Here is a 25,009-nt window from a genome sequence, read left to right as displayed (position 1 = left end):
TTTGGATTACGACCCAACTTGTTATGCGCGCTCCTGTTGCCGTTGCTGAAACAGGACCATTACCGTTTAGTATTTCCATGAGTCCTATGCTGCTTTTAAGTGCTGCACTTGGACTGCTGAAATACACAGCGCTGAGGTGGATAATTATCATCATCTCAGCAACACATGGAATTTGTTTCTGTGATGGTTTTTGAGCCCATGCCAGTAAACATCATTAACCTGGGAGGCCCCCTCGCATCCATCACTTGCTGCTCATGTGTCTCTTTTCTCCTGCGTTGGCTGGCGCACGGCACGGCCATCCAGCTGCTTTCATCGGCTACTCGGTTATTAGTGCTCTTATTTCCGTCCGACAAGTGGGCACTCGAGCAAATCATGCGGCTTTAAAGCCAGTATCGTTCATGCAGGATGTGTGCAGGGATTTTTTTTTTTTTTTTGCCTGTGGAAAGTGTGTCTCCAAATTGAACATCTTTGTTTTGCGATCAGGTGCTTTCCCTGGTAAGATTGGTATTTACAAGGGATAATAATGTTACTTAACAGCGTTTAGCATTGCTGTATGACCTTGAGTACAGTAATCACAGGTTGTGTTAATTGGGGACTATAAAACATAATGATGCTACTTGTGCACATCATGTTGGGTGTCATCAGGAACTCATGTGAGTGCGTCTCATTAGATATTCTGACTGTTGTGTGTTTGTGTGTGTGTCTGTCTGTCTGTATGTGTGTGTGGGTGGGTGTATACGTGTCTGTATCTGTGTGTGTGTGTGTGTGTGTGTGTGTGTACAGTATGTGTGTGTTTTGAGATTTGAGATGCATGATACTGTAATACACACAAGTGTCTCTCCAACGCCCTCCGCTCCTGTCGTCTCATTATGAACTCGCTGCCTCTAAAACCACAGCTTGGAGTTGCCATAAGCTGACATTTGCTCTACCTTGTAGGCGCCCTGCTGAGGCCTAGCTCATACTCTGAAACTTTGCTTTACCACATTAAAAAGCGTTTTGAATCTTTTCCCCTTGATTTAGTCATGCATTCCCACAGGTTTGACATAAATCGATACCACCGCTTTTGTGGTTTGAATCATGAACTGAGTCTGTTTTTTTTTTCGCTCGTTTTTTCTTTTTTCTTTCTTTTTTCTACATCCCACGCTCTTTCCTCTTGCCTTCTTACTCGACCTCAAGGGCTGGAAGTGATTCTTCAGGTTTACTTTCACAAATTATATTTACAAAGGTGACCCATTTATGCTTAGAGTTGTTCTTTTTTACTCTCTATACATTTTGCGTCACATTGTTACACCTTGAAATTGAACATTGTGTTTCTGCCAAGTCATGGAAGTTAAAAAATACTTTTTTCTCTGTTTGTTTTTCCTGTTTGACTGGCTTTGCCCTAGAAGTGGATCTCTACATCTGAGAAATGTGAGCTTTTTGATACAGTGTGGTCATATATCATAAGAAAAAATCAGAGAGCTTCATGCTGAAGGAAGTCATCCTTGTGCATTTGAAACGTGATAGGGCCTTAACATCTCAATTAATCCACACGGTGCCTCACCGTCTGTAAAATGAAAACAAAAAAAAAAACAATTTCCTTCACGGACTGGTCAGGTCACTTTACTGACACCACTTATCAAGAGTAGGATCTCTAACAAGCCGCACAGCCAGTCCACAGGGGCCCCGGGCGAGAAGTGTCTGCCTTTCTTCAGCCAGTGAGAGCACAAGGGTAGCTATGAACATGTATTTAATGGTGGGCGAAAAGGGGGAAACGGTCTGCTTTTGGGAGATCCTTTTTCTCCAGGTTAAGCAAAATGGGAATAATCTCACATTGACTCCATTCTGTCCAGTGTAGAGGAATGTATAACTATCTCCGCATCAGCATTAATTGGAAATGCTGAAACTTAGTCACACACACACACACACACACACACACACACACACACACACACACACACACTTGGGTATAGAGATAAACAACAAACCCATTATTATTCCATGTAAGAGTCCAATTGTCCATGCCATATAGTGGATTTATACCTCATGAATATACTGTATGTATTTATATCGGTTCAGTTTTTATGGATGTTTAATAGTCATACTGTTGGCTTACTGTGCAAATGTTAAAATGTTGTCTGTTCAGAGCGTTTTCAGATTCATACTTATGTACACAATATAAGATAACAGACTTGCATAATATCTTTGTAGACTAATCAGTGTCAGCATGAGTACAGTATTCTGCAGTTATGATACTGCATAAACCTTACGACCTCACCCTGGGCAGGTAAAGATCAGTCCATCGATTTGTATAGTGATCAAAAGTATTTGATGGTTTTATGTGGTCTTTTTCGTGATGTTTTGGAACTTTGTTCCAATCCAAAAGGTGTCTGTGTTTTCGGTTTGTGGCCTCTCGATATGGTTTCTCATTATGTGTGAAGGCTAATCCCATACAAGGAGGGAGGGCAGCACTCTTTAGTACCTTTTGTCTCTTTTGTTCACTGCAACTGGCTGAGAATTTCATTTCAGTCACTGCCACTGGAGTTTGTCAAGGTTGGTTGTTTCATGTGTATTCTTTTCTATTATGGAAATATCTCATGTACATTGTCAGCTCTAAGTATGCTAGTGTGTGCTATGTGCTTCAGTTTGAAAACAGTTGCCCGAGAGAAGCACTCAGGCACCTGTATATCAGAATTGCTTTATTAAAAAGAAGTTGCAAATTTCCTCATCATCAAAAGACTCAAAATCAGCATTCACATGAAAGATATCTTCTTCCTGTTTCTCAGCGAGGCGCTATTGAAGCGGTGTGATGAGATATGAGCAGATAACTAAAGTGGGCTTCGGTGCACATGAGTTCCTGTAAATGCATGTCGAGCATACCGCATACCTAACAGACAAGAGAAAGTATCTGGGTGTGCATGCTGATTAGATGTCTCACTTTATCTGCCGACTAGGCTACACACAGATATTACACCTTTACACTGTTTGGGGGCGGATAAGTAATGTTTAATCTTGTGATCATTTTAACTTTCTACCCCCAGGCATTGATTAACAGAGGCCTAGTTTAGAGGCAGGTGGCTGTATAGTTGGTCAGTTTTTTACCAGGTGCTAAGAGCTAACAACAGACATAAGTTAGCTATCTAATTTTTTTGGGTTTTTTTTCTTCTTAACTATGATTTCTGTGTAAACCAGCACATACCAATTCCCGCCACTCCGTTTCAGATGAGAAACGCTTCCCCTTTCTAATCCCAGTAATAGTGTTAACTCTGTGTGCGTCCCTCAAAGAGGCAACGGTTTGAGACAAAAGCGCTGCAAGTGGTTGCCAGAGTGCGCATGAAGCCAAAAGCCCGGGTTAAGAGTGCCCGCCTCGCACGCTTATTATCAGTGGCCACTAAAAACCGAGTGGGGCCACGGTAGGGCCTCAGCTTAGTGTAAGAGAGAGGCCTTTGGCCCAGCGGACTGAAAGAGGTTCCCAGGGATACAGGACAAAGCATCCTGTCCATCATGGGGGCCCTGACCGGGCCGCCTCAAAGCACCAGGGCAGCTGTAGAATCCTCTCTGTTACCAAAGACAACATGTTTGAATAGCGTGCAGGCAGGCAGACTGTAGAATCGGAATTTTTGAATATTCAAAGAAGGCTTTAATGGGTGGTTGAAGAATACCTCAGAGTGAAATGCTGTCATAAGGGGAGGGGGGGGGGAGTAAGACAGATGAGAACTAATGCCTATCACTCTAATTTTCTTATTTGAGAATATCAGATATTCATAACTTGTGTTGAAAAATGCTGATCTTTTTACCTGCAGTGCAAAATATTGGCACATGGTGAAATATGAACTAACTGGAAGTGAGAAATGAATTCTTAGTTCCCTGTCGATCGGGGTAAAAGTGTTTTTGAATAAATTTACATCTTCCTCTCTGCTGCTCCAGGGAAGCGTACACACTTGAAATATTCATCTGGTGTAATCGTAACACACGCTCGCTTTTGCTATTTATATTAAAAAAAAAAAAAGCCTCACGGCCGTAGGTGGTGGAGGAAGCTATGCTTGCATCGATGCTGAGCCTTGGGGTGTCAGAAACCCTGAAACCAGTTTTGAGTTCCACATGTTCATTTGCATTTTCTGATGATCTAATCGGCAACAAATTTGCAGACGCCACCCGGCTCCTAAACAGACTCAGTTGATTGGAACCTGATAGGGGCCCTCGTAAAACTGACAGGCATCATGGTGGCATGGGTGTTTACCCAAGACATGAATAGCTGTTAGTGTGCAGTCCACCATGTCGTTCACTATACTCCACCCCCCTCCACCCCCTTACCCACCTCTGCAGACCAACTGGCGGGGGCTTTGAGGACTTCATTTTATCTCCTGATGTGTGCTGTGTTTCAATGGTGTCTGACTAGTCTAGACTGATAATGAAGATGACACTCATTGCTGTCAGGATTTTGGCCTTTGTGGAAAGTGTCTGTGGCTACCCCATACACAGAGAGCTGGCAAGAGTAGAACAATTGTGTATTGTTTTTACAGTGTGACTGCAGAGACCATTGGGATACATGGTCTCTAGAACTAAGAGCATTTAAAGGAACATGGCACTATTTTATGAAATTGGGTTATTCCCTGTCTCAAATATAGTCCCAAGTCAGTATCTGCCAAGGAAATCGCCTCATCTTAATGTGCATTGCTATTTTGTACTTGTTGTGAATACACAGGCCGGATTTTCTTTCTTTTTTCTTTCTTTTACTCACAAAATGGCATCCGGATAAATTGGATTGCATTCACTATGCTAAACTAACCTAGCTGTGGGGCAGCCAGACTAAGACAATGCATGCGCTGAGACAAAAATGCTTTTGCCCACTAGGAGAGGCAGAGAATAACCCAATTTCATAAAATGGTGGCGTGTTCCTTCAAAGATGATTTGTCAAATACAGTAATTTCCTGCATATAAGCCGCATTGTGTATAAGCCGCAGGACAGTGTTTTATGCAAGATAAAGGAAACAAAACCATATTAATACCATATTAACTGTCCATGTGTATTAACCTCATAGCTGAAGGCATTTTGCAAAATCAATGTATAAGCCGGGGCTAATAGTCGGGAAATTACGGGTAGCTAAAAAAAACTGGTTGGGTATAATGAACTTTTTTATTTTTGTTAAATAAAGAAATAAATATTATGTTTCCTCACTGCCTAGCACAAGTCCTGCACCTTGGATGGTGTCTGTTGCTCCAAATTTCGCCTGAATGTGTATATCAACCTCACGCTCTCCCAATCTGGCTATCACCCATTTAACACTTATCATCACCAGACTACTTATCATTGGTTTACTCACTTCACCTCCGATACCTGTTGGACTGATTTATTATGTTATTTAAACAGTCCTGTTTTGCTGTCTGTTGAAGTCCTGGTTTGCGTAGGAGGACTCTTGAAAGAGACTTTTTGCAATCTTGTCAGTGAAAGGTTTGTTTCCTGTGAGTCATGCTCTTGCCAGATCCTCAGTGTTTTTGTTAGGGCCGTCATCCTAAGCATCCTCAGTGGATATTAAAACTATATTTGTCCTGCAATTTTTTTCAAACTTATTTAGGTCTGCTATAAAATATTACAGTGCCAGCATAATCACAAGGTGTACACATAGATGCACAGAATTAATAGGAGCCTGTCAGCCAATCAGAAAATAGTATATTGGCCTCAGCTGTGGTGCGACTGGCTGGGGCACCTGCACTGCATGCCAGCGACCCGGGTTCAATTTCCACCCTGTGGTCCTTTCCAGATCCCACCCCAACTCTCTCTCTCACTCACCTCTTGTCTCACTCCACTGTCCTATCTGATTAAAGGCATTAAAGCCCCCCCCACCAAGAAAAGAAAAGAAAAGAAAATAGTATCTGATGAAGCTAACAGGTGGATGACCTTGATGGTGGATGACATTTGTTGATTTGCGCCTACCTCTCTCAGAAAACGGCCGGTGTCATAAGGCTTTTTGGCATTAAAGGAGACGATATATTATATATCTTCAAGAGGTTCTGTCATAGTCAATAATCCATAATATGGTTTGATTTTAGAGGATCTTTTGGATTGCTTCCAAAGCCAGTCCTTTCTGACGCGTGTTTTCACAGAGAGCTTTTTGATATGTGGCATGTGATTTCTATCTAATCAGGTTTGCTGTCATAGCTGCCAAAACAGCTGGAATCCAATCGGCCCAGCAAGGCATTAGGGAGGACGTGGATAGTGTTGTACAGACAGTGAGAGGGAGAGAGAAGAAGGGAGAGAGGGAGAGGACATGAAAAACGATACCTTCATCAACACTGAAGAGGCTGTTGATCAATGGTCCAAGATGAAAGAGACTTAAGATGCCAGCAATGGTTGAGAAAGATATTATGAACATTCTGGGGTTTCCAGTGTGTGTGTGTGTGTGTGTGTGTGTGTGTGTGTGTGTGTGTGTGTGTGTGTGTGTGTGTGTGTGTGTGTGTGTGTGTGTGTGTGTGTGTGTGTGTGTGTGTGTGTGTGTGTGTGTGTGTGTGTGTGTGTGTGTGTGTGTGTGTGTGTGTGTGTGTGTGTGTGTGTGTGTGTGTGTGTGTGTGTGTGTGTGTGTGTGTGTGTGTGTGTGTAAAAGAGAGAAAGAGTGTCTTTGTATGGTTCATGTGTGAATATGGGCGCATGTGTATATGCGTGTGTGTGTGTGTCTGTGTGTGTATGTGTAATTTTTTTTACAGGCAGATTTGGTATCGGTGGTTCAAATGAGGACACAAGCCCGTGTGGGATTGGGGGATGGGAATTTGCTGCGATGTGCCCAAGAGAAGAGCAGCGATGTTGCTGATTTGCTTAGATGTGCTTTGAGGGGGGGTGGAGTGGGGGGTATGGGGGGGTGATCTTTTCCATGGTGAATGAAGTGGGAAGTGGGAAGGGATATTCAGCAAATACAGCCCCCTCTTCCGACCAATATTCCAGTGTCCGTCTGGGTGATCTGTTTAATGTTTATTCCTTCCACAGCTAGTGTCAGGTGTCTCTATTTTTTCCTTCCTGCTGAGCCTTTCTTTGTGAGCCAAAATATTTGAGCGTAGAGATTTACTGTGTCACGCAAGACCCTGACCGCTGATGGATGTGCTCTGTCAAACTTAAATAGGGCATGTTTAATCCACAACATGGTTGTACCACCAGGGCGAGTCCTAAAATCCCATTTGCGCTACACATAATTGTGAATCGTGCTCTTGTCTGTTGAATTTATTGCAAATATAAATTTGGGTGTTTTCAAAGCAGAGGCCCTCGTTCAATGGCAAGGGTCAAAGTCATGGTGACGTTTATGCAAGGAAATCAAAACAACTAATCCCAAGTAAGATCATCCACCCATTTCTAACACAGTGACAGCGAAAATTAAAACCCTTGGGAAACATAGCATAGCAGAAGGAAAGCTAAGCTATATGTCCGCTATGACCACAAAATTCCAGTTAGCATCCATAGCTTGCAGCATGTGTGTGTGTGTGTGTGTGTGTGTGTGTGTGCGCGCGCGCATGTGTGTGTGCATGTGTGTGTGTATGTGCTTATGAACATGAATGTCTCTCACAGATGATTATTGTCAGCTCTCCATAAACACCAAATGCTTAACAATGTTTTTACTGACAGCTCATAAATCAAAATGTTTTCACCTAGTGATACCTAGTTTCAAATTTTATTTACCGAATTTTGAAATTGCAAAACAAGCAGTTTCAGTTACTTGATCCTGAAAGTGTCGTCAGCACATACGTATATAATGTTTAAAAAAACTGATGTGAAACTGAAGTCAGCACATTTCCCAACACATTTCTCAACATAAAAAATCAGTGAAGGGGGTGGTGGGGGGTTGGAGAGGTAGGGGGACTCTGTTATTGTTACTGCTTTATGGAGCCATGAACACCACTTCTGACAGACTATAAAATACCAGCAGATTCCCAGTGCTCTAAAGCAATCCTGAAGCAAGCTGTCATCCAGGTTTCTTTGAAGACCTTTCCCTCCTAAAGCCTGGTGTAAATCTTCATTAATCTCTAGTGTGTCCTGGGGTATTTCAGAATGGGAAGCAAGCACAGCCTTCTGGGCCAGCACTGCAGGCAGGCTTCCTGTAAGGCCAAATTCTACCCCGATATCAGACGCTGGGCTAAAACTGGTGGATGCCTGGCAACCACTAACCCCCCCAGATTCCAGCTCCCTTGTTCCATGTTTTGACTGTGAGGGATATTGATATGCATTTGTGTGGAAATGCAAACACACCCACAGACATGCTCAGTTTATTAAGCCTTTACCAGCAACACACAGCCAAAGACTGAAAAGACCTATTTTCTTATAGTGCAAAACTGGACTGCATGTTGGTGTATCTAAACCGCATGATACACTGTTTACTTTCATTTGACTTTTAGTTGTTGCTGCAATTGTGCAACATGAGATTTGATCATTTACTGTACGCATAAGCTTATCAGTCCTCCCTGTTCCTGAAAATTCATCATCATCATTATCATCATCATCATCGTCGTCATCATCATGCATGCAGGGAAATATTCTGCCATTACCCCCAGCATTCCCCCGTAGTGGCGCTGGGGGGTTTTAATCATATTGTGTGCCCTGTTTGTACAGAAGAGATTTTCTGTCTGATAGTGCATAATGAGATTAAAGAGAGAGAGAGAGAGAGGGAGGCCCATGAAATGAGCCCCAATAAGTGCTCCAGTACCCAGGCCATTACTATGCGTCTGTCTGTGTGGGATTATTTGATTGTATGCCATTGAAGTCATAGGAAGAACATAATATGCAGCGTTACAGAATATTGAACTGCTCATTATGCAAGTTATGTCACGTCCAAGGAAAATCTACGCTGTTGGCAGGCATGTATTGTGACATAAATACCAATACAATTGTACTCAACTTCAGTTACATCTGATTCCGCAAATATGCGCTTTCGTTTTGACCTCTTTATGAAATGTATGCATGTATTTGTACAAAAGCAACATAGGCAAAGGCAAGCCGCTTTTCCTCTTGACAGTTGCTTCTTTTTCTTTGAGTTTAGCTTTTGTCAGAGACAAGATATATGTTCTATCAGTGTTCCTCACCAAATACCATGTTTTTCCAGGGTAGAATATTTTGAGGAGATTCAATATCAAGTCAACACACTCCGTTTCTGAAAGCCCAGTTTGCTTATTGGCATACTGAATCCAAAAGGACACTTTGGATTCCATGGGAGAAAAGAGGTCCATTGTGACATGTTATTACATAACTAAAATCAATTTGAATACCAGCAATAACAAGGTCATGTTGTCAATGGAAGACGACTATGCGCTTGAATAGAAGCTCTAATTTCCTGATTGAATTCTTCCTCCGTTTCTGAAGACTGATTTTCATGTGAATATCTCCATGCATGCCATCACTCCCCTATTCAATGGGTGGCCTATGCCCTTACGTATTTACACAAAATGTGTGATGTGGCTTTTGTTCTTTGCATCTCCACATAAATCTCTCTCTCCTGGCAAGAGACAACCACATCACTGGCGGATATGTAAAGGCATGTAAAGAGGTATACCAGAACATAAGAAAGGAAAAACAGACTGTCGTTGGGAAGATTGACAATCAGAAAGTCAACATGCACTATACGGATAGGATGAGAAAGGAGGTTAATTATACACAAAATCGAGAAACAATTATAAAATCTTTCATTTTTTGCTAAAATAATTCAAATAAATAGTAAGTCTCTCTCTTTCACTCTCTCCATCTCTCTCTTCCTGTGTGGTAATTCACAGAAAGTTTATAATGCCCTGAAAACCCATTTTCTACAAAGCCTCACAAAGCTTATTTTCTTGCACAATCCTGCTCCCTTGTTGTTTGTCCAGACATGAAATTGCTGGCCCAACAGCTTACCAAGTACCTTGACCAGCTACAAAATTCTGTCAAAGCAGAGAACGTTACATGCACAGCCATCTGTGGTGTCGATTCCAGAAGGAGACCATCCGTATGCACAACTGTCCCTGGAGACACACCCCTCAGTTGTCAGCTAGGTCATTGTCAAAGACAAAAAGGCACATGACGACCACTGCAAAAAACACATAAAAAAAGAAAAAAAAAAAAACACACACACATTTCAGTCTTTGGTATATGGACTTTGGGAGTTAAGGTAATCATCTAACAAAATGAACATTTCTTTCTGCTGAACACAACATGAAAATATACACATAATATAAACCTCAACAAGTACCTCCAAGTTTGAAAGTTGGGTCAATGAAACTATAGATTTATAACCAGTGACAGGTAGCCATGTATGTTTTAAAGGCTCTTTTTGATATTTCACTTGATAAACATTGCGATGACAGTCAGGTCACTGATGAGCCAACACGTCCAGAGAGTTTAATGCTGTTGGGTCTGCCAAGGGGTCAGGAGGACCTCGGTGCGAACGGGTGCCCAGCGTGAGTCGCGGTGGCCCCCCTCAAGACATGGAGAACCAGCAGGCGAAGCATAACACGCACCTGGAGAGCCCAGCCAGCGTGGTGTGGTGTGGAGTGACACCACTGCAGGGGGGGCGACAGGTTACCTTTAAGGGCAAAGTACATCGCACAGGGCTTCCGATGGAGTCTGGCTGTCACAGCCGCTCACCGTGTACACTATGCTGCCTGTGCAAGCAGCGGGGGGCCAAGGTGAAGTTTGAAGACAAAGCTCGAGCCAAAATGTCAGAGGGTTCATGGTGAACTTTCTGACTTGATGACCTGTTGATGTGAGTCATATACTGTACAAATGAGGATAAGATATTTTAAACCTTCCGATTGCCAACGTTCTGTTCAATTTCAAAATCTCCTTGTTTGTTGTTTGTTTATTCTATGCACACAGTATTTATCTCAAACATTTAATTTAATGTTGTGGTGGCAGTAAAAAATATTTGAAGTATTTCATACCACGATTGTTTCTCCACATCATAGCAGAGGTGTGGAAACATAATATACCTTATTTATGTAACAGCAATGTGTGTGTGTCACTGGAAGTCTTGATAATAATAAAACAGAAACGTCCGTTGGAACATTGTGTCTGGCACAGGAACGGTCCATGGTGTGAAGAATTTATCGCTATGGCACTAGTGGGCCCTCTCTCTGCCAAGCTGCCAGGCCTTGGCTGCTGCCCCACTTGGCATAGGCCACTGGCTCTTCGTTTCAGCCACGGACAAGGGGCTAAATCAACAGTGCTTTGTAGAACCTTCCATTACCATCATTCTTTTACATCTAAAGGGATCTCTATTATGGACTCCACTGGACCAGATGAACTTAAATTACAAAACAAATCTGCAAATCATTTCAGACCAAAGCACAGAAATGCAGACATGTGGGGCATTATTGCCTTAACCTGACGCAATGAGTTACAGGTACAGCATAATACATTTGGGCTTACAACTGGCAGATGAAAAGAAAGCAGTTTTTTAAAGGGTTATTGAAAAAGCCAATCAACCGCTTGCATAAATCAAAAGCAATAATTAATACATCTGTGTGAGTTGTTTGGATTGTGTGAAAAGATCGGTTTTGACATTTACGCCGGCATTATTTATTCAGAGAGGCTGTTTTCTGTGTGAACGCTACATGTTGACAGATTCTTTTGAAACCTATTCTTTCTAATATAATTTATGCATTAAAGCCTAAACGAATCCCCTGATGCAACATATATGAAACCAGGCCATAAAATGCCAGCATAGTAATACCAGCTGCCTGTGCAGGCATGTAAATCCTTGCTGGCAACTGTAATCCCAGCCATGAATATTTCTGTATGCCAAACATATTTCCCATTTAAAGGATCATTTAGAGAGAAACATTAAGATCGCTTTATATTTCTGCAGCTGTTGTCTTTGTGTCCTATATGTCTTCATTAACTCCAGTAAAAAAAGTGAAGTGGAAGATCTGTTTAAACACTGGTCCCTGACATATTTGTAGGTATACTCTGCACTCATCAGGTCTGGGGATGTTTTCCATCCCTAGAGAGAGTGACATAGCCACATGCAGGCCTGAAGACATGTAGTCTCTATCACACACACACACACACACACACACACACACACACACACACACACACACATACAAACACACACACTCATAGGGCAGAAGTCAGTAGGGGATATATACTGTTTGGGAGATTATACAGGAGCGAGTGAGTGTCACTTCTGTCTAGGTCACTCCTATAATCTCCAATCACCTCTTGGCACAGTGACAATCACGCTCTAAAAGCCTCTGCTACCAAGTCCTATTAACTAATGGACACTGATCATGCTTTATTTTCTTATTAACATCGACTTTATTTTCGAGCTGTATGCATACTGTGGGACATGTTTCAAAACAAAATGTATTGCCCTCTGCCCAGCAGACCAAACAACCAAATGATTTGCATCTAATGTTGGTCGCCCCTTGTTCATGTGTAGACCCTGCAAGTGTGTCATTTTCCACATCCCTCTCATGATTTAATGTTGATGTATTTTTTATATGTAGCATTCTGTATTGAACTGTGCAAAGAGAACCAAATGAGTGGGTTCTTCAGATTTCCTTGAAATAGGCACAGTACACCAAAAACACCTGGGGTTTACATACACCTTCCATCAGTGCATGCATACATGCCCAAGATAGGCGGACTAATGCTGGTTTTATATTTCCTCTGGATTCAAGCGCATTTAAATGTCTCTACCCCCCACTGTTCAAAATGTATAGCTCTGTACAAAAAGAACCCCCCTCCACACCGTCATGCATTTTTAAATGGCAATTGTATATTAACGAGGTAGGGAGAGCATATATGCCTTCAGTGGCTTGTCCCCTGACAATAATTCAAAATTAAATAGCTTTCTGCAAGGCACGAAACAGTCTCTGTTTTATTATATGCATGGATAGGTTCACTTTACTATGGCAACCTCACGGGGGATCATATACATCTGCCAACCTTAGATTGTGCATTTTAACAAACCGTACTTCAACCGCCTCTTAAGCAACAGCATTCTGGTTACTGTAAGAACAATAACAAAAAAATAAAATAAAATAAAATAGAACAAGAGAGCTGGCTCTCGGCACGAAAGAAAAAGAGAAACCGTATGCTGTGGATTAGCATGTATGGACAGAGTAGAAGGAGGGAAAAAACGACTCAAAAGACAATTCCTTCCTTGGCTTACGGTGAATGAAAGGGGTATGGCTGCCGCGTGCCAAGGCTCAACATTAATGTGATTTAAGGGAACAGGATGTAATGTGATTTACTAGAGCTTAAGCTCAGTGCTTACCCAGAGAGCAGCTGACGCTGAGGCAGCAGCGGCCCTGATCTGGCCTGGACCCGTGCTGCTATCTGGCTAGCTTTGGCTAACTCTGAACAGGAAGGAGAAATGCACGGAGCGGGAATGTGGATTAGCACTCTCAGGCTACACAGCCATCGCAGGGGTCGTGTTTGCATTGACCTGAACTTGGCACTCATTTTGAAACAGGAGATCAGTTGTGAGAGATATAGTTTACAATCGGTTTACCTTTCAGTGTTGTACCTTTTGTGTTTCCTTTTTTAGGACTTTGCTCGAGATACTGATGCAAGGCGGTATCTTGAAAGAGATCAGTCGGGTTAAGAGAGTGAGGATCACAGGAAATGCTCATTAGCCACACAGAAGAGCCACATATTCGCTCAAGGACGATGGCCTGTCAAGGATGACACGCCTCAGCAGATGCAGCAGCCCTTCTACTGACATCTGCCTGACATCTCACACGCTCACTTTGAAATCCATCGGGATAATCTCCGCCACTTTTAGAACTTTGATTAAAAGTTAATGAGCTCACAGGAAGCAGAATGTCAGGCATCCGTGGAATTCTGACGACCGACCCAGTAACAAAATGTTCCGCATCGTTCGGTAGGGAACAGTAGGTGCAAGGCCTGGTGAAGGGGCTACTGGCTTCTCCTTGACAAAAGACAACATGCCCACCATGTTTATCCATTCACTCTGTCACCTGACCTCTGTGTACTTGAAATGCCGTGAATTTCAAAAGGCTGAGAAAAGGTGACAGCTAAGTTGTATCTATGGGTCAAGGCCTATTGATTTCCCCATTCCAATTGATTGGTATAAAGATTTAAGGTCTGAGTCTTTGTCTCTCCTTTGATTTGGGATCCTTGCTCAAAGTTGCATTTCAGATTTGTGGATGCTTTGAGTCTCAGTCAGATCTGTACTGTAATTTAGGGAAATCGGGGTATTTAAAACTGGGAGGTGTCATGGGCCTTATTCAACTAAACACTGATGAAGGAAAGTGCCTGCCTGATAAGGCCAGTGAAATGTTTTCAAAGGCTTCTCTGCTGATGATGTTTTGTCGCCCATGGTTGCTATGTAGGTGATTTTGTTTTTGATGGTGAAATAAGCTTGGTTGTTGATTGTCTGCTGTAGGAAATCCCCTATCTTTTGCACAATGAATTTAACACCTCTCCTGTATCTGAAAAAGACCTGCATGCATGATGGGTAAAACTTCTCTTCTAATTATGCACCTATTAAAGCTCATGAACATACCAATGGAAGTTAATCCCACTTTTAAAAAGCAGTGGAACATGTTTATGACAGGATTTCACAGACGTTTACATGATCTGTTGCAGTAATTCTAGTCATTTCTGGCATTGTTCCTCACTAAACTTGTGTAAACTTCAACACATATTAATGGGTCACATGGTACAACAAAGCATTCCAAAATGGTTCAGTAATGCCACCTCCCACATGCTTTTAAACAACAAACCCAAGGAGTTGTCTGAATACAGGGCTTTCATATTTGTGCTGAATGAAATGCTTGGCAGTCAGCATTATTAATCACTACCTCATCCATTTCTCTTATAGCATTGTGGCTTTGACAACCATTTTCAGCCACTTTTCCTTTGATCGTTCTTCCCCCCACTCCAGCAGCTGCTGTTGTCTCTTTTATATGACCAATATACAAACCCTGCAGCACAACAGCAGCTGTGCAGTTGCAACAGGGCAAATCAGATATTTTACACAGGCTGAAGAATCAATTAGTGTTAATGGATAGGGTTCTATTAATGCATGAAATGAAAACTGTTACAGGGTTTTTTTTTTATTTTTTTTTTAGTAGGCCTATTAATCATAATAGTATTCTGCTGTCACAAAAAACAATAACTATGGTTATTATTTTAACCTGAACAGTGAAATATTATAAATATTTTGGTCTTACATACAATTATTTGAAATCCATTGTGATAACCTATTGATTCATTTGAGTAATAACAGTAGCTTTCAAATGAGTTTACCTTGGATATCTCAAAATTATATATTTGTCTTACTTATGGCCCAAAACCAAAGCTGTAGCCTAGGCTAAACATTGCAAGCACAAATTTAGCCTGTGTATGCACAAACAACATACTGTATGCAAGATCTTCAGTTTAAAAGGCTAAAACCATGACCTTCAGTGATGCCATTAGCCTATAGAAGGCCTGCCTACCACTATAGGGTGATTATATAGGCCAAATAAGCCTAATGCATTGGAGGCAGTGTTAGTTGGGTGATAGAGATTAAAAATCTGGGATTATCAAAGAAAGGCCTTGAGATAAGAAGAAAATAATAATAAATAAAAAAGAGCCTAGGTTGGCTCTGGGAAGTAGCCTAGACAAAGATGTTGGATGTTGGTATATATTTGCGTGAAATTCAGTGTGTGTGTGTGTGTGTGTGTGTGGGGGGGGGGGGGGGGGGGGGGGGGAGGGAGAGAGAGAGAGAGAGTAGCCTAATGAACATCATGGGCCAATTGTAAACTAAATGTTATGAAGGTGTCAATGTAATGTAGGCTATTTAACCCAATTGTCTATTGTGTTCTTCATAGCCCTATTCATATTCTCCTCATTCATGAAATGTGTGACATGTCATCATAGCCTACCAAGGTGTTCAGTGATTCTTGGCAATTTTGTCAATAATAAAAAAAGATAGGCCATTTTTTTTTCATGCTACATGAGATGAAGTTTGAATGGTCATACCATGAAGGTTTGTTTTCTTCTTCTCTTCTCTCATGTCTCACGATCACGAATGACTAAATGGCAGGCCAAATAGTAAAGCGTCATGAAATGCAAAATCTACAGGCTCAGCTCAAGTGACTAAATGTATTGTATGTTAGCCTAGAACATTTCAGATACCTATGTCATGTAGGCGTCCTTCTGTTAATTCAAGATTTTGAGATTATGATTCCAACTCCTCGTAGCCCGCGGACTGTGATACTGTTTTGTATGCAAACGTTAATATTTAACAGTAGGCGTTGGTGATGGGCGTCCTCATTTTCTGTACACTCTTTTTCCTTTCGTCCATCTTGGAGGGAGGGTTTTTCCATAAAGATTTCTGTTGTAACCATAGACAGACTTAGATGCACAGTTTATAGGCGTGTACCTACCGTTCCTTTAATATGATTCGTCTGCATGTGATGCCAATCAACCACACGGGCTACGGAATGATGTAAAATGGGAGGGCCAAAATAGAGGGCAGAGAAAAAAAAACAAAAACATTCTTACTAGCTGCCATCTTGAATACTGTACTCACGTCGAGTGGGAGTCGGACTGTTTAGTGGGATACGGGGAAATATTCGGTGCTCCATGAGACCAACGACTTAGACGGCAGGCCAGCACACTCCGTCGAAATACGTGGAAGGCTTTAAACGCATTTCAGCCTCTACATTATTCTAGAGTCCCCGTGCTCTACCACATGTTTATTGGTAGTGAAGTTATTTCTGAATCTTACTAGCATTAGCTTGCTGCTGATAGCTAGCTCGTGCTCGGCTAGCTTACTCCCAGGATCAGCGCCAAGTCGACGATTTTTCCCAGCTTTTACGGTCTTCAAGTTCACGTGGACTGTATATGCAAGATACAAGACTGAGTGCTTTGGATTATTTTAGAATACACTCTTGTGTATTCTTTTTGGATATGTATATTTTGAAAGTAGACTGTAATCGATGAGAATTTTGTCTGTGGGGCAGCTACCTAGCTGCAGTTGGATAAGCAGGGTTTGTGTTTTCACTATCAACTTTCCACTGGATTGACCGCGCGTGATTCTGGAAAGGTGGATTATTGATGACATTAAATCCTTCGCATTTGTGCAGTATCACTCACTTTATAGATTTTTTTCCTTTTTTATTTTAAGCGACAGTCTTTACAGTATGCAAACAACCTATGCAGTACCTATGAGTTAGCGGACTATGTAGCTATCCAAAAAGGATTGCATCTTTAGTTTAACGTTGCTTCCATAACACGTTAGCTTGATAACGTTACATGTCAATTGTCAAGACTGTTGACTTGGTTATTGTTATAGCTAAGCATTTAAGTTTGGCGTGGAATGAAATAATCATCGGTAGTTTGCCAAAGGAATCTCAGTATGGAGGAAACCTCCCGTCAGTCAACCAATTCTGTTTATTTGGGATAGCATGTTTGTAGGTGAACTTTGCCCGAGCAATACTTATTAGACTTTTTGTGGTTGATGTTTTTCCCCCACTTCTCCACATCTCAGATAGTTGTGTGTAACCCTCAAGGTTCACCAACATCCGAAATACCTGGACGCTTCAAACCTCAAGTAGCTACCATGTGCAAAAATGTCTCATGAGAGTTCTTGTCATTTACGAGTAATTAGGAACGGGACAATCGAGTTTGTTCTGGACACTACTGATGGTTCATTGGAATATTGGCCTTTTCTCTGTCATTAAGAGTGATCATATCTGTGATTGCTAAATTATAAAAGGGGCGACTAAAGACACTCTTTGAGATAGAATTTCGGAAGTCGTCGGTGTAACCTGGGACTAATCTGAAAAAAGAAAGGAATTGCGGCTACCCAGAGCGAAAATGGGACCAGCAACAAAACTGGCGTTTGGTGTATTTCTCATCTCTTGCTCCTCAGGTTGGTATTGTAGAATTGTCATTTAATTTAATTACCTGTTTCTGGTGTATGCATGGCAACATTTTTAATGTATTACTGGTCATAATTATATGCATGCATGGCTGTTTGTGCAGGTTACTGCGTGACATAATATTGTATATTAATTCCCGGGGGGTAGCCTATTACTTACTGTATACTAGGCGGGAACACGATCGAAAATTGTTTTCTTCAACAACAACAAAAAAAAACTAGAACCCTGATGGGTTTCACCTTCTATTACGAGCAAAACACCGTATGCAAGTTTTTTTCTTTAGTTGTTTTGGAAGCAGGATATTTAATAGCAAAGCTAGTATGGCCGTCCAATATCTAATGTGTGCCAGTGGTACAGTCAAAGTGTGGCATCTGTAATGCTTCTGGTTGGCGATATCTGTTCATCCCTGCGTGGAGTATATCAAGAGTCATGCGCACCATGGGCAGAACGGCTAAAACCATCCCGGGTGCCTTGTTTTTTGGTAAAACACTAGGCACTCGGGCATATCTTCATTAAACAAATCATTGTTGTACTGTAGTGTACTGTCCGCTTCGACAGTCTGATGGCATCAGATGTCGGCTCTCAACAGAAGTGCCTCCCATCCGATAAAACTGGAACTACAAAGCCGAGGGATTTGCATAACAGAACCCTGATAAAGTAATAATCATATCTGCATTCAGACCTGTCCCATTTTTTTCCCCAAACATATTTTGTTATTGTTAGCAACAGTATTCAGATCTTTCCATTGTGTCCTGTCAAAAGTGTTTCTACATGCAAAACCTTAAATGAAACAGCCTGTATAGTGCCACCGCAGTACAGCGGAATACTACTGACGCTCTGCTGGACCTATTTTTAGCTCAGTCTTACTCTTGCTTTGTTAAACGCACGTCAAAACCAGAGCCTGAATTTAATTGCATTATACAGTTAATGTTGCTCTATAGTGCTGCATTATTTTTACGAATCACTTTTTGATCATTTATCAGCATTAACAGTAGACAAGCTGAGCGGTCAGTTTATGGCTTACAGCTGTGTCAAAGGTGTGCTCTAATTGTCACTCTAGCCAGTTTTAATCCTAGGCAGCAGCCCAGCACCTCAATACTTGCATCAGTGCAATAATATATGCGTGTGTGTATATCGAGCACCGAGGTTTACTTTACTTTACTTTTTTTCAATTCACTGAATTCATGTACTGTGACGATGTTGTTAGGTTAGAAGATGTACAGTATCCCTTCAGTTGATGACAAATCCAGAGGGAAAGTAACCACATATCAGTGGTCTCTCTGCCCTCAAGTTTGACTTGGCCAAGGATAGTGAGGCGTGATCCTCTATGCTTTTATTTTGACAAGGCTTTTAATGCCATTTCTCTATGGCCTAGCGTGAAATAACAGTACACACGACAAGCAGGACACAGACACAAGATAGCCAGTCATTAATAACCCAGATATGCCCTAAAGCTGTGCCTGGGCCTGTCAATGTTGGAATGGTTCAATGGATTGTTGTGCGCCTGGTTTAGAATGAAGCACTCTTGTTTGCATGCAGCATTTCAGAGTATGCTTAATCCCTTTGAGAGTGAATAAATCTCATCAGATTGTTGTGAAGCCAGTGCTGGAAAAAAAAACAATGCCAATGTTTTCAAATGTTAGGCCACATCTGTTAAGACACGCTTATAGGCTACCTTCACCCACACAGTCCTATGGAATATAGAGCGCATGTTCTTTGGGAGGAGGTAGTTTGCTTGTTCAATGCAACGTTCCATACTCTTGAATCAAATAGAAGTGTGGGGTTTTTTGAGTGCATTAGCTAGAAATTCTCATGGTTTGCACCTCTCTCATACTCCTACTCACAGCCTACTCGCTTATCATATGCACAGTCCTTTGGATGGGCAGTCTTGGCTGTAGGGTAAGGAATTGTATCTGAATGCTGAGATAGTTTGTAATATTGAATTGCATACACCGTGAGAATGTGTGCCAAGTAATCTAAGGGAGTTTGAGGTCATCACAAATAACTGTTAGACACAGAGATTAAGTAAAACACTGGATGGAGTTCCCCCATTGACTTATTAGTGCAGTCAATTTCACATGATGTACAGTTGGCCATTTGTGGGCTGCCAGTGCACAAATAAGCCACACGAATGATGCAAGCCTAAGGCCTGTAACTCAAAGATTTTGTAGCCTCGTGGAATATGCAGTGCTGATTTTGATATTGATTTTCCTGGCTATCGTTTTCATTTTTAGTGTATAAATCCTGGAGGTTATCATTATAACCACCATGAGACTCCTGGATAGTAACATCATTGGAGGTATCACCATTACCATATTTATTGGCCTACATTAACAGGATAAAATCATGACTGGTAGTACCTGTATGTGTAGAATATAAGATAACCATATACAATGTTGTTAGAATAGTCTGTCCAATACAGTGAAACAAGAAGTTACCACCCCAGAAATATGATGACCTTGTATCTAGTTACTTCAGCAGGCCGGGCCAGGGTTCAAGTGATGATGATGATGATGATGATGATGATGATGCTGGCGGCAGGTGGGGGAGAGCAGAATTGTCCCACAGCATACACAAATCCAGACAGATTAGCAGGGCACCATTAGAGAGCGACACCACTTCTGCGGCAAATCCCCAAAACAAAGATTTTTATGTTGGGGATAATACACATTTACCCCCCAAATCCCCTCTTACACAATCGCACTGCACACATTCTGATGGGCAATTTGGTAAGCCTTATGCATTTGTATACCCTTTCACTGCAAAAGGATTACGGAGGTTCTCATCTCCTGGAGAGTGCGTTGAAGGCCGTCAGAAATACTTTAAACTCAATAAATGTTATGGTGTAACTTGTAACGTGTAGAACTGACCGCCTTAACACTAAGATGCCATTGGCATGATGCGATGCATAATTGATAAAAGAAACCACCGCCTGGGATGTTTTTTCAGCAGAACATGTCCAACTACTCCCACTATTCTAAGCTGTCGTGACATATACTGACCTGTTGTGATGTAACTGTCAAGTCGCAGTCACATCTTGCATTTACTGGTTTGTTTTGCTGTAACTTTCAGGGTCTTCTATACACCATGCCAGAGTTTTTAATCTGCACATTTCACGTCTCTTTCTCTGGAGGAACCTCGTTTTTTCTTCTACAATGACAATAACAATGTGATCATCCTACAATTATGATGAATGTAATTATGATTAGACTGGGAAAAATATTTTTAAAAAATAAATAAAAGACCAATTTTGATGTTGATGAAGCTCAACAAATTGATCAACACCATGATTTTGGTAACCGATGCCCCAAATCCACATAGAGATCATTGAGTGAAGTGCTGTGTGCATAAATTGAAAATATCCTCCAGCCTAATGGTTCCCCTCTGCACGCACTGATGAATGCTCTCGAACTGTGAGGAGCATTAGCCTATAAACTACGCTCAGAGGAGTTTGGTGCTGTCTTACCATACAAAACATGCCGTTTCACCTCAGTTCAACTTGAAACGCTGGTTCATGATGATTGTATGTGAGTGTTGTGTTGTACTTTTTAGGTTTTTTTACCCGTGGCGTTCCTTTAGTCCGATGTAATCAGCATGACTAGCGACATGATTCTTTAATGGCATTCTGACTGATGTCTCTCCACTGTTGTATCAGATGTCTAGCTGGACCTCAGTTTGCCACTTGCACCCTGTTATTCAACATTTCGTTTCGTTATCTACGTCAGGGAATCCTTTACATAATGAAAGACTGTCCCTCTTGACCAGTCACTGATGGTGGCTAATTTGTTCAGTTAATGTGTAAACAAACGCCCAATGACTCTTATTCTCCCAGTCTGGAAACTGCAAAGACTGACATTGGATATAGAGGCTTACGTGAAATAGAATTTTGGTCCAGGATCCATGTGATGACCTTGCAACATCAACTGCTATGCACGCAGCATTGGCAGTGAGTGGAATGGGAGAGTAGTCGGTCTGTTTGTTGGATTTGGGGGGGAAAATAATTCTGTGATCAGTTTCCTCTTGTACCTGGACCAGGTAATCCAGCCAAGTCTATGCTCCCATTGTAGAATCTGAAGTCTTCCACAGACATTGGTAGGGATATCCTCCCCTACTCTTTCAGACACAAAGACCAGTCTCATTTTGTAGGCTTTTGAACAAGTAGACGCAGAAGCAAAGCCTGATCCTTTAAGTCCAGACAGGGATTTTGTCCCCCTCTGTTTTGTCAATGAGGGAAATCACAAGAGCATAGGGCTACCCCTCAGAAAGATAGTGACCACAGCTTGTGTCCTTCCTGACCCTTCACTCTCTCTGTCCAGAACTTATTCCATTGAAAATCTATGAGCACACCGTCTTGTCACTCTCCAAAAGTGAATTGGTGGCAGGGTATGAGGATTTGGAACGTAGTGTGTTAAAAGTGATTCAACTCTCTATCTTGCACTCCATATTTATGTTCGCTTTGGTTTGCGTGGTTTTGCGTTCCAGTTTGTCTTCCCCTATAACCTAAAATACTTTTTGTTACTCAATGAATGTAATTATACTATTGTTCCAAATCAATAGACTTTGTAAGGTTGTTTTATTAGTACAAACAGATTAGATTAAACACTCCTAAGCAATCGTGTCAGAGCCATGTTAAGATGAGATCTGTTTGTCCGTTGAGAATTTAGAACATGGTTACAGCTGGAAGTGGAGTTTTAATCTGGAATCAAATTGGGATCTGCCTGTCCAGTCTGTCTCTAGTGTATAGCCAGGACTTGTTGTGGCCTGTAATATCAGGATGACACTGCCCACAAAGGATGGCATGTTTATTTTCTCTTACGAATGCTATGTTTAATAGTTATAATACGAGCAATAAGGATTTGTTTGCCCCTAGTGCCTGCAAAGAGGTGTGGAAACATCTGCATGAAACTTCATAACATACAAGAATCCCATAGATTAAAAGATCCTTGATCAGTTTACTGGGTTTCGTTTGCCGGAGAATGATGTTCTTCCCCGCCAGCCAGTACTTATGGCGTCGCATGCAAAGTATGAATTGTGCCATGTTCGTAGATGTCACCTCGTTCATTGATTCCTTGGGCAAAGCAAGAGTGCCACAATGGCCTTTATCTTTTATTTCTGCATTTGTTTAGTTGCTGGTTGCCTTTGTGGGTTAATTGGTCATATTGTTTTTGCAGTTGGAGTTGAAAATGGACATATCTTGAGCTTGTGAAAATGCTCTTTCGTCAAGACTAGACATTGTGCTGTGGAAGTTTAAATCAAAAGGGCTTTTTTGTCTATCTAAAAAGAAAACAGTCCTCTCAGAGCCTTTGTAGACAAGACATTGTAATCAAGCAAGCCAGTGATTTTCTTTTTCAGGATCTCTCCTTTCTCCTTTCTCTCTCCCTGCACTACCTAATCAGTCACCTGTGCTGTGTTTGAGTGACATCCTGGAAACTCAAACCTGTTCCTGGGTTCGTCGGAGTTTCTGATTGGTTAACGACTGAGGCTCACTTGAGAATACCTCTTTATCCCTGCCCAGTAAGCCAGACCTCTGTCGTTCTGTAGTTTTTGCACGTGTATCCCCATTATGTGTACAAACAAAGAAAACAAACAAACAAACAAACAAACAACAACAAAACATGGCACATAAACATATCCCCGTGTGTGTATTGATTGTGCCAACAGCTGGGATATGATTTGGCTTATCAGCAAGGGGAATAAGACAGACAGCTGCCCATTTGAGCAGTTTATCATCAGATGTTTGGCAACATGTATGATGTTGACTGCCATGCCATTAGACCGAGTCTATATTAGAGCCTCATCCTCAGTGAGGAATGCCACACATTTGCCTCAGCGCCTTAGGGCTTCTGACCTATGAATCACGCCTCCGGGTATTCCTCCCCTTAAGATGAAGAGATGACCTGCGGTATGTCGGGTTATTAGTGATAAACCACAGCTTTCATTACCCATTGTTCAGTGTGTCAGCCTCGGGTGTTTTTTTGTGTGTAGGATAGGCATGGCATACCCTGGATTTCAGAGAGGAGAAAAATGACATTATATCCTGGTAGGGATCACTGGAGGTAATCTAAACAAAAGTGTTGCCTGTAAATGTTGTGCTAGTACAAAACGTAGCCTATTTTCTTTTTATACTGTCTTTCCCCCCCACTCACTTGCAGACTTCAGACGTTCTTGATGGGTGGTGTTCTGAGGGCTGTTTTTTGCTATGATTTATTAAGCATCTTTCATGAAGCTTTGTATGCATTGAAATGTTCAACTCGGTCCCAAAACAATCAGTAGTTTTGGGCAAAGGCATACAGGCAAAACAGACAGCCCCCCTCCTTGACTATGACTAAGTGGCCCAATTGGAGATGCTCTGTTGCAGAGTATATTGTGACAGCTTCACAAGTCATCCCTTTGAAAGGCTGTGCCTTATTTATACATGAGCTTCAGTTCAGCATTCGCACAAAGACCTCTTCGTGAAAGGATAAGTGGTGGCCACAAAAATGTAACTCGAGCAGTGCCTCTCATATAGGGATTGCAGCGAAGCTTTTCACACTCCGTGTTTGTCCGTCTCTCTTGATTAATTAATCTTGATCGCTTACAGTATGTTGCCGCCAGCCATGTGTTACAGCAGACTTGATTACCACAAATTCTGTGTGACTGAAAAAAAGATTTTGCAACCATCTCATTTCTTCGATGACAGACCTATTGTAATATGCCAGGAAAAGGTTTAAAATATTAACCTTGATTGCTCCCATTTCTAATCAGGACCTTGTAGGTGACTTCACTTGTATGAAATATGCAGGCTTAGGTCCTACTCTGCTTGTCTCATTCACGTATGAAAAGGCTAAATAGAGGGTTTCAAATGAGTCCATCTGAAATCGAATCACTCCATTATTAAGAAAACATAATTTGGTAAATAAATAAACGCATCGTTTCCTTTATTAATTAATCAGCTAATAAACAGTGATGTCTGTCTGTCTGCCTGTCAGTGGGAACATCAAGGACATAGCTGTAGGTTAGTGGCTGTAGCTGCCGAGTTGTTTAGTGTGTTCATCGGGGACTAGGACCACATCTTGGCCTGTGGTACCTCATATGACCTTGAACCTCCACCGAGCTCAGTGGTCGCTCCTTAAGCAGCCCTTGCGCTCGGAATAGCGACTCTCTCTCCCCTCCACGCTCAGACCTTGGGTTAAGATTC

General features: G+C 41.7%; 1 protein-coding gene across 1 annotated transcript in view; it reads left to right on the top strand.

Moving 5' to 3' along the window:
- The first annotated feature begins 16,466 nt into the window (after positions 1-16,466).
- The window catches only part of acvr2aa (activin A receptor type 2Aa), a 37,123-nt gene continuing 28,580 nt past the window's right edge, over positions 16,467-25,009 (top strand). Inside the window, exon 1 of the mRNA XM_062534411.1 lies at positions 16,467-17,822. Coding sequence (XP_062390395.1) covers positions 17,768-17,822 — 55 coding nt within the window. The 5' untranslated portion in view covers positions 16,467-17,767. The remainder of the gene's footprint in view (positions 17,823-25,009) is intronic.

Source organism: Sardina pilchardus, chromosome 4, assembly GCF_963854185.1.
Source record: "Sardina pilchardus chromosome 4, fSarPil1.1, whole genome shotgun sequence".
Classification (NCBI taxonomy): domain Eukaryota; kingdom Metazoa; phylum Chordata; class Actinopteri; order Clupeiformes; family Clupeidae; genus Sardina; species Sardina pilchardus.
Note: the sequence above shows the minus strand (reverse complement) of the source record. Positions and strands in the feature narration are given on the sequence as shown.